At 41.5% G+C, this 11,113-nt stretch overlaps 1 protein-coding gene across 2 annotated transcripts; it reads left to right on the forward strand.

Moving 5' to 3' along the window:
* Nucleotides 1–924: 924 nt before the first annotated feature.
* On the forward strand, nt 925–11,059 carry LOC124013194 (homocysteine-responsive endoplasmic reticulum-resident ubiquitin-like domain member 2 protein). 2 transcript variants are annotated; one of them, XM_046327423.1, is made up of 9 exons: nt 925–1,230; nt 1,645–1,965; nt 7,552–7,629; nt 7,808–7,924; nt 8,225–8,358; nt 8,542–8,673; nt 9,626–9,916; nt 10,257–10,322; nt 10,597–11,059. In XM_046327423.1, the coding sequence occupies exons 2-9, from the start codon at nt 1,819–1,821 to the stop codon at nt 10,604–10,606; spliced, it is 975 nt and encodes a 324-aa protein (XP_046183379.1). In that variant the 5' UTR covers nt 925–1,230; nt 1,645–1,818; the 3' UTR covers nt 10,607–11,059. The 2 variants fall into 2 exon arrangements, with proteins under 2 accessions (XP_046183379.1, XP_046183378.1); XM_046327422.1 differs by having other exon boundaries at nt 934–1,230; nt 10,211–10,322.
* Nucleotides 11,060–11,113: the final 54 nt, after the last annotated feature.

The following is an 11,113-nucleotide window of genomic DNA, read 5'->3' on the forward strand; positions in this document are numbered from 1 at the left end:
AATAATGAATGTTCACTAAGATCCTAAAGCTGAGTGGGCTGTGTTGGGTTGGGGTGCTGCAGGGTGGTGGACCCCTAGGGACAGGACTGGGCGACCCAACTATATTGTGTATGTAACAGTATTACTTTAGACTGTCCCCTCGCCCATACCCGGGCGCGAACCAGGGACTCTCTGCACACATCCACAACAGTCACCCACGAAGCATCGTTACCCATCGCTACACAAAAGCCGCGGCCCTTGCAGAGCAAGGGGAACTACTACTTCAAGGTCTCACCAAGTGACGTCACCGATTGAAACGCTATTTAGCGCGCACCGCTAACTAAACTAGCCGCTTCACATCCGTTACATGTACAAGTAAAAAGAGCTCGACAGTACTATTAGGCCTATGAGATTAATTATATGGAGGATTTGCTGTTTCTGTGTGTTAATGTATAATTGAGGTGTATGTGTTTTTTATATTTTTTATATATACATTTTTTAAACCTTGGGAACTAAAAAAATATCTGTGGGAACTAGGAAGGAACTTGTGTTGTTGTTGAGTTATTGACTAGTGGGGGTCAGGTGTGCAGGCGGCTCAGGCTGGCTGGTTGGTCTGGCTGAAATTCTTAATAAAGACAATCAAAAGTCTGTATTTTTCAAGAGTTGTTCATTTGTTAGGCTATTAAAGGTGTAACACAATATTTATTATTTCATTACCTCTGATCTAGTTCAGTCTTATTAACCACTTAAACATATTTCATGATCATATCTTACTTAGCTCTATGACAGTGGGCATTTTTGATTACTTTTTGTTCTAAATAGAGACAGCATATAGGATTGTGTGAAAATGCAGGAAATAAGTTTTCGATGCACAAAAACATTCTCAGTGAGGACCACCAGACACCCCTCCAGGTTATGACCCCCCCCCCCTGTAACTCAGTAACTAACTCAGTAAAATATTATATATTTTTGATTTTTGTTTAGTATAAATGTAATACAGCGAGCATATAACAAGCATATAACGAAATGTACTACCGTTTTTCAGACTCGTTTCACGCGATTCGATTATACGAATTCCGAATGTGGGCAGAACAGCTGTTTTAGACACGATAATGTATTTCTACTTCCTTTAGCTAGCAGCTAGCTAGCAGACCAACAACAACACGTCGGATATTTAGATTATATTCAAGGATTTGTAACTGATCTTTAATTAAAGGTGATCAAGTTAAAGTTCAGTCGCAGGAAGCCAAGGTGGGTAAATATATTTTATCGGCCTTATATTGCGAGAGACTGTTCATCGTCATCTGCTTTACCAACATTTAGGATAACCTAAGATAACTGTTAGCTAGCCAGCGTTAGCGCTGAAACTTCTGCTGGTACCATAGGCTGGTTGCTAGCTAGCTATATGTGCTAACACTCAGTTTACCTGATTGACAAGCCTACAGTAGTTAGTACTTTGTCAATGTCATAACTTAAAAGGTACATCTGTGTTCTCAAGTAACGTTAAGCATTATCAGAGGTGATCCTCATTATACCTGCCACTCTGTTCTGACAAACCATAGATAGCTAACTAGCTAGGGATTTAGTCGGTCTAAGTCCATTTGACTTCACTTGCATAACAGGGTAAACTTGTCCAAACAATGTGGCTTTCATCTTTTTTTCTAGGTTTCAATGTTGTGCCCCAGTATTAGCTAACGTTACATCTTGCAGCTGGAGATTTGTCATATTTAGTAGTCCTCCGCATTGGAAGAGACCGTTCTGTTGTTCCAGCACAACATATCTGGGATATGTGCAAGGCACCATAAGAATCCAAGAGGACACTCACTGATGGATTAAAACATGGACCAGGGTGTTGCCGACAGTCCTGTTATCCTCCTCATCAAGGCACCCAACCAGAAGTATGATGACCAGACAATCAACTGCTTCCTGAACTGGACAGTGGAGAAACTGAAAACCCATATCTCACAAGTATATCCCAGTAAACCGGTGAGTAGGCTCTGGCTTACGTACAGTGAGATTGAGGTCTGTTCAGATCAATGATGTACAGTGCTTTTGGAATGTATTCAGACCCCTAGACTTTTTACACATTTTGTTACGTTACAGCCTTATTCTAAAATTTGATTATATATTTTTTTCCATCTCTGCAGCACTCATCAATCTACACACAATAACACATAATGACAATGACAATGCAAAAACAGGTTCCTCCAGACGTGACACTTGGCATTCAGGTCAAAGAGTTCAATCTTGGTTTCATCAGACCAGAGAATCTTGTTTCTCATGGTTAGTCTTTTAGGTGCCTTTTGGCAAACTCCAGGCGGGCTGTTATGTGCCTATTACTAAGGAGTGCCTTCCGCCTGGCCACTCTCCCATAAAGGCCTGATTGGTGGAGGGCTGCAGGGATGGTTGTCCTTCTGGAAAGTTCTCCCATCTCCACAGAGGAACTCTGTCAGAGTGACATTCAGGTTCTTGGTCACCTCCCAGACCAAGTGGCCCTTCTCCCCCGATTGCTCAGTTTGTCCGGGCGGCCAGCTCTAAGAAGAGTCTTGGTGGTTCCAAACATCTTCCATTTAAGAATGATGGAGGCCACTGTGTTCTTGGGGACCTTCAATGCTGCTGACATTTTTTGGTACCCTTCCCCAGATCTGTGCCTCAACACGATCCTATCCGTAGAGCTCCGAGACAGTTCTTTCGACCTCATGGCTTGGATTTTGCTCTGACATGCACTGTCAACTGTGGGATCTTATATAGACAGGCGTGTGCCTTTTCCAAATCAGGTCCAATCAATTGAATTTACCACAGGTGGACTCCAATCAGTTTGTAGAAACATCTCAAAGATGATCAATGGAAACAGGATGCACCTGAGCTCAATTTAGAGTCTCATAGCAATTGGTCTGAATACTTATGTAAATAAGGTATTTATTTTATTTTATATACTTTTACAAAAATGTAGAGCCTGTTTTTGTTTTGTGTTGTTTTGTGTTTTGTGTTGTTTTGTATTGTGTGCAGATTGATGAAAAAAGTAATTGAATCAATTTTAGAACAAGGCTGTAACGTAACAAAATGTGGAAAAAGTAAAGTGGTATGAATACTTTCCGAATGCATTGTATATAAACCCTGGATTGCTGATGCTATGTATTGACCAATGAGAGGCTTCGAAGCCACCGGTCGGCCATATTGGCACTCCACAGAAGAAGCAGTCCACATGTTTCAATGAAATGATTCAAGGCCAAAATGACATGTATTTATTTAATTAATAAATAATTGTAGTGGGGACAGTAACATTAGTACATTCTAAAAATATTTGTATGTTTAGCTCACATAATAATTTAAAAGTATGCTTCAAGGTGTCTAACAAAATAAACGTGGCAAACTAATGTAGACAATAATTGCATTTTTATAGCTTCACATGTTCTGCACCAACATCCTGTGTACCCCAGTAATTGCTTTTTGCTACACAGTGATGATTTCCTAACCTGGAAATACATCTGCTTATATGTAGGCCAACACTTTTGAAGTCATGTCATATTACTGAAATGCATAGCTTAATGTCAGTGATGTGAAAACCTATTACCTGTGGGAATGAGACTTTATAACCCGTAACCGCATCTGAAAGAATGTCAAACCACACCTTAGCAAACTACTCTACGGGAAAAGAGAGGCTGGAAGAGGAGAAAGCAATGAATAAAAGGTTGTGCTAAGCATATATTTGTACATGTTCTTGGCTTGAAAGTGTAGATTTGACGTCAGGCTGGAATAAGGGCCCTGCGATTACTTTATTCTCCCCTATAATCTGATTTAATAACGGTTCCTGCTCAGTAATCATTGTAAACACTGAGCACTTAACAGCACTCTTTTGTCTAGTAATCTCAGTCTGTTGTGTGTTCTCCAACTTCTCTGGTTCATGTCATCGATCTCATTACTGTTTACCATAATAGTATTAACCAGGTGACGGAGTCTTAACAAAAACAGTCTGTTGAAAAGATTTACTGTAGCACTGACGTCACAAGAATGTCAATGTAAACTCAAATGTCTCGCTACCACTGATGCTGTCATTGCCCTAATACGTCTAGCCTAATCCTTGGTTTCCTAAATCCTGTCAATCCGATTAACTAAACTGTACAGTGCCTTCAGTATTCAAACCTGTTATTTTTCCACATTTTGTGTTACAGCCTGAATTTAAAATGGATTACATTGAGATTTGTCACTGGCCTACACACAATACCCCATAATGTCAAAGTGGAATTATGTTGAGCAAAAACATTACTAATGAAAAGCTGAAATGTCTTGAGTCAAGAAGTATTCAACCCCTTTATGGCAAATAAATTCAGGAGTAAAAATGTGCTTAACATGTCACATACAGTGCCTTGCAAAAGTATTCATCCCCCTGGCATTTTCCCTATATTGTTGCATTACAACCTGTAATTTATATCGTTTTTTATTTGGATTTCATGTAATGGACATACACAAAATAGTCCAAATTGGTAGAGTGAAAAGAATTACTTGCTTCCAAAAATTCTTTTAAAAAACCCAGAAAATTGGTGCTGCATATGTATTCACCCCATTTGCTATGAAGCCCCTAAAATAAGATCTGGTGCAACCAATTACCTTCAGAAGTCACATAATTAGTTAATTAAAGTCCATCGGTGTGCAATCTAAGTGTCACATGATCTCATGATCTATATATATATATACACACCTGTTCTGAAAGGCCCCAGAGTCTGTAACACCACCAAGCAAGCGTCACCATGAAGACATTTACATTTACATTTACATTTAAGTCATTTAGCAGACCAAGGAGCTCTCCAAACAAGTCAGGGACAAAGTTGTGGAGAAGTACAGATCAGGGTTGGGATATAAAAAACATCCCACGGAGCACCATTAAATCCGTTATTAAAAAATGGAAAGAATATGGCACCACAACAAACCTGCCAAGATCGGGCCGCCCACAAACTCACGGACCAGGCAAGCAGGGCATTATTCCGAGGCAACAAAGAGACCAAGGATAACCCTGAAGGAGCTGCAAAACTCCACAGCGTAGATTGGAGTATCTGTTCATAGGACCACTTTAATCTGTACAATCCACAGAGCTGAGCTTTACGGAAGTGTGGCCAGAAAAAAGCCATTGCTTAAAGAAAAAAATAAGGAAACACGTTTGATGTTCGCCAAAAGGCATGTGGGAGACTCCCCAAACATATGGAAGAAGGTACTCTGGTCAGATGAGACTAAAATTGAGGTTTTAGGCCATCATGGAAAACTATATGTCTGGCGCAAACGCAACACATCTCATCACGCAGAGAACACCATCACCAAGGTGAAGCATGGTGGTGGCAGCATCATGGTGTGGGGATGTTTTTCATACGAAGGAACTGGGAAACTGGTCAGAATTGAAGGAATGATGGATGGTGCTAAATACAAGGAAATTCTTGAGGGAAACCTGTTTCAGTCTTCCAGAGATTTGAGACTGGGACGGAGGTTTACCTTCCAGCAGGACAATGACCCTAAGCATACTGCTAAAGCAACACTCGAGTGGTTTAAGGGGAAACATTTAAATGTCTTGGAATGGCCTAGTCAAAGCCCAGACCTCAATCCAATTGAGAATCTATGGTATAACTTAAAGATTGCTGTACACCAGCGGAACTCATCCAACTTGAAGGAGCTGGAGCAGTTTTGCCTTGAAGAATGGGCAAATATCCCAGTGGCTAGATGTGCCAAGCTTATAGAGACATACCCCAAGAGACTTGCAGCTGTAATGGCTGCAAAATGTGGCTCTACAATGTATTTACTTTGGGGTTTGAATATTTATGCATGCTCAAGTTTTCTGTTTGTTTCACACACAAAATATATTTTGCATCTTTAAAGTTGTAGGCATGTTATTTGTATTTTTTTATTTTTTTATTTATTTCACCTTTTATTGATGTAACCAGGTAGGCTAGTTGAGAACAAGTTCTCATTTGCAACTGTGACCTGGCCAAGAAAAAGCAAAGCAGTTCGACACATACAACAACAGAGTTACACATGGAATAAACATACAATCAATAATACAGCAGAAACATCTATATACAGCATGTGCAAATGAGGTAGGATAAGAGAGGTAAAGGCAATACATAGGCCATGGTAGCAAAGTCATTACAATATAGCAATTCAACACTGGAATGGTAGGATGTGCAGAAGATGAATGTGCAAGTTGAGATACTGGGGTGCAAAGGAGCAAGATAAATAAATAAATACAGTATGAGGATGAGGTAGATTTGGATGGGCTATTTACAGATTAGCTATGTACAGGTGCAGTGATCTGTGAGCTACTCTGACAGCTGGTTCTTAAAGCTAGTGAGGGAGGTAAGAGTCTCCAGCTTCAGAGATTTTTGCAGTTCGTTCCAGTCATTGGCAGCAGAAAACTGGAAGGAGACGCCGCCAAAGGAAGAATTGGCTTTGGAAGTGACCATTGAGATATACCTGCTGGAGCGTGTGCTACGGATGGGTGCTGCTATGGTGGCCAGTGAGCTGAGACAAGGCTGGGCTTTACCTAGCGGAGACCTTGAGCGCTGTTGCTAGCTAATTTGACCTGAGATATAAACATTGGGTTGTTCTTTTACCTGAAAGGAACAAGGTCCTCTTCTTCTTTGTAGAATATTGACTCATGAGTCACACAAAATCATGTGTTCTCTACTCTGACAATGAATCCACAGATAAAAGGGGAAAACTGGTTGGTTTCTAGTAATCACTCCTCCTTCATTCTTTTTCTTCTGTGGACTTTATATGGCGGTTGGCAACCAACTTTAAAGTGCATTATCACCACCAACTGGACTGGAGTGTGGACCTTAGTTCATCTTTCCAGTGCATCAAGTGTCAAAAATCGAACCAAGTTCTATTTTAGTGCCTGGCTATGCAGCCGCTCAAGCTGTTTGGATGAAATGACTGAATAACATGTATGTGTATATTTATTTTGCAGTGCACGGAACGTGAGCGGTGTGGTCAGCATGTAAGACTAGTCTCGCGTTGCCATCCTTCCAAGTCTCTTCCGTCACAGTCTGGGAGCTGAGTCTAAGCTATTCTAGTTACTTCAATCACTACTACTTACATGTTCTTATGAATTATAAGAAAGTGAAAGGGAATCTTCTCTGGACCCAAAGTGAAGGAAAGCGAAAGGAAAACCCCTGTTTTCAGGGGTTATCAAATCAATGCATCAAATATATTTTATAAAGCCCTTTTTACAACAGAAGTTGTCACAAGGTGCTTTACAGGTGCCCAGCCTAAAACCCCAAAGAGCAAGCAATGTAGAGACCGAAGCACAGTGGCTAAGAAAAACTTGATACAAGGCAGGAACCTAGGAAGAAACCTATAGAGGAACCAGGATCCGATGGGTGGCCAGTCCTCTTCTGACTAGAGATTTAAAGAGTAGATGTGGCCATTAAGGCCAGATCGTTTTTCAAAACTGTCATACATGACCAGCAGGGTCAGATAATAAATCTGGTCTATCAAATCAAATCCACGTTTATTTCTCACGTACTCCGACTACAGCCTTACAATGAAATGCTTACTATGTTCTCAACTGTCTGATTTTTATTGTAGAGCTTCAAAGACCAGAGGCTGGTGTATTCTGGGAAGCTCCTCTTGGATCACTTAATACTGAAAGATGTGCTCAGAAAGGTCTGTCTGCTGCATTCATTTATCTTTCATCTTGACATAGATATTCTGATCAGAGATTACAGCAATGTATGCATTCATCCTAGATCTCATTCTTAAAGTCAAGCTGATTCCTCTGATTGTACTTTGTCAATGCAATAGTGTGGCTGTCCTTGCTAATGGCCACGGATGACTCTTACAGCAGGATGAGTACCACGTGGTCCACCTGGTGTGTGCATCTCGCACCCCTCCTGGGTCCCCCAAGCTCCACATCAGCCACAGTAACAAGGCCCCTGGAGTCCCCTCTACTGGCTTCACAGTGAGTTACCCTTATGCATGCAACACCTATTCTACTGCTCTGTTCATTGCCACTAATTTCATCATCCCAGCACACCTAGGACTAGCTGTAGTCTGTTTGTGCCATCATGCCAACTCCTTGTCACTCATTACCATGCCAAAAAATGGCTTGTCAATGAGCTATGGAGTTGGCAAGAGCACAAACAGATCTGGGACAAGGCTAACCTAGGCCTACTCTCTGTTGTAAATCCACACAGCTACTGAAGTTTTTTAAGTGGAGTCAGAGAAGTAAAATAATCAACTTCTTGATTGGTTTGTTCAGACGGGTCAGAGCCCCCGTCTCTCCTCCCATAGCCAAGATGGCCAATCAACCTCCACTGGAGAGCGCTCTGACGGGCTGAGACATCACACAGGCCCCGCCCCTAACCATGCAGCACACCCTGCCTTAATGCAAGCGTAAGCCCTTATACACCAACCTCTCAATTATAACACTGTTAGTTCTGGCCACATGTTATGATATTCCAAGAGGTGTAGTACTGTTGAGAGCTCTCACTTCCTAATAGATTTGTGTTTGTATGTGTTAATTGTTCTACAGGTAATGCCGAACTGTTTACCCGTAGTTGTGTACTTCTATTGCAGCTACATGTGGAACCAGTTCTCTCCACAGCAAAGCCCTACCAACAACATGCCAGCCTACCCTGGCATACAGTACAATCCCATGACGCTGCTGTGGTGGCAGCAGGTGTACGCCCGGCAATACTACATGCACTAGTAAGTCTGCTGTCTCACAACAACTGTTGGACAATATGCTCAATTACCCTTGCTGAGATATGCGATCATTGAGATTCAATCACAATTATCTGACTTTCAGTATGAATTGACGTGTGAAAAAAAGTCAAGACAGGGCTGATGGAAGAAAACAAAATGACCACAATTTCATAATTGTTTACAGAAAATGTGTTTTTTCAGCATGGCGGGATCTTTTTGTGTCTTTAAAATAATTATGTGAGAAATGGTGATGGAAATACCTTTATGTGCAAAAGTTTATATAATAACTATCATATCGAAGTAAACTTGAAGTCACGCAATGATATGGTGTGTAGTCCTCCCACTACGTCTGTCACGCAGAGGGCTCTCTATGGTGTAATTGGTCAGGGTGTGACTAGGGGGGTTTCTAGGTATTATATTTCTATGTTGGTGTGTGTGTATGGTTCCCAATTGGAAGAAGCTGATAATCGTTAACTCTAATTGGGGATCATACTTATTGTGTCCTTTTTTCCCTCCTGCTATGGGGGATATTGTTTTGTGTGAGTGCCTATGTGCTCTACGTATTTCACGATTGTTATGTTAGTTGTTGTTTTGGAAGTTTCACTATCATTAAAATGTGGAACTCTACTCTCACTGCGCCTTGGTCCAATTATTCATACGACGGTCGTGACAACGTCTCCGGAAATCGTGCAGTTTATTAGGCTACCAAGCGATGGAAACCCATTTATCTTTTATACGGTACAATGGAATTCAACCGCAAAATAAATGTTTATTCGCACTGTCATCATGCACAACCTTTTATCCGCAACAAGTCCATTTGATGGAATTATCTCTGGTGGGAAAATGTACATATCGTTTTTATGCAGATTTTAGAATATTCTCATGAAATCTGTCGCTGATTAGTTTCTCTTTACATCCATTTCTCTCTCTTTTCTCTGTCTCTCTTGCCCTTCAGTCAGATGTTGGCTGCCTCATCTCACCACTTTAGGACTGACCTGCTCTCGACCCAGCCCGGTCAATCAGATCCTCTGAACCCACCTCCCCTGGAGGAGCGCCGTGGCGAGCCTGACATCCAGATGAATGCCCAGGGAGGAGAGGTGCATCTAAATGAAGAAGAGCAGAACCGTGATTGGCTGGACTGGGTGTACACGGTGTCACGCATCGCCATCTTGCTCAGCATAGTCTACTTCTACTCCTCCTTTAGCCGCTTTGTCATGGTGATGGGCGCCATGTTGTTGCTATATCTGTGAGTATTCCCCTGCACCCTCTCAACTTAATACTATGTGTCCCTGCTAAGTGAAATACTAGACTGGACCCAGATCTGTATGTGCTGTCTTGCCAATATCCATAGCATTAGCTATACAGCTCTGGGACCAGGCGAGACTGTAAATTGAAAATGAGATTGTTCTGAATCCTTTATATTAACCCTATACCTTTCTATCTGGGTCTTCTTGGATCTTTGACCCAACAAATGTGTTGTGAACAGTCACCCATTATGGATCACAGGTTTTGTCAATGGCTATTTCTGTATTTACGTTAGGCACCAAGCAGGATGGTTCCCTTTTAACCCGGAGAATGAATTTCAGAACCATGGATATGGGCCCCAACAGGATGAGATGGAGGCGGACCTTCATCATGACCTCCAAGAGATGGTAGGTCATTATTGACCTCTGACCGTAAACTAAAGGTTAAAGTGACGAGGAATTGTTAAACTCAACCAAAGGCATCCCAGGACAGAGAACTCCTTGAATTATACAGTAATTTAATTTGTAATAGCAGTGATGAATTATTTATGTAATGCGTGCGTGTAGCAAATATGTCTTTGATGGAAAGAGTTTGTTGGAAATGTTAGAGGAAAACATTTATCCAGTATTCCAGTTTCTGTGTGATGACTAATTTACGTGTTGCCATGTTTGGCCTACACAGGAGCGGGTGATGGATGAAGGCTTGGGGGACGATGATGGGGACAGTGGAGAGGAAGGACTGGAGGATCCCAATGGTATTCCCCATGCTGGCTTTCTCTCTACGACTTGGTCTTTTATCGTCACGTTCTTCATGTCTCTCATACCTGAGGGGCCACCCAATGCTGCCAACTGAGCCAATGAGCCATGTGAGAATGGCACTACTGACTGGACTGAATACACTATCTTAGTATGCCCAGCGAGTTCACCCTTGTCTACACAATCATTGTACATCTACTGGATCACAGGGCACTACAGAAGAACTGAGTGGTCACTCAGCCACACAAACAGAAAGGCTTTGAACTGGTTTTGAAGTGAACAACAATGAGCTTTGGGGGAAAAGGACATCCCTGTGTAATATTATGTTTAATACCATGATAATTAAACCTATTTGAGTGAAATAATAAATAAAGTATGTGAACTGTAAATCTGTGTAACATTGTATTTAATATAAACTTGTAGGACTGGCTTGAATCAAACAA

The sequence above is a fragment of the Oncorhynchus gorbuscha genome, linkage group LG24 (genome assembly GCF_021184085.1).
Source record: "Oncorhynchus gorbuscha isolate QuinsamMale2020 ecotype Even-year linkage group LG24, OgorEven_v1.0, whole genome shotgun sequence".
In the NCBI taxonomy this organism is placed as follows: Eukaryota; Metazoa; Chordata; class Actinopteri; order Salmoniformes; family Salmonidae; genus Oncorhynchus; species Oncorhynchus gorbuscha.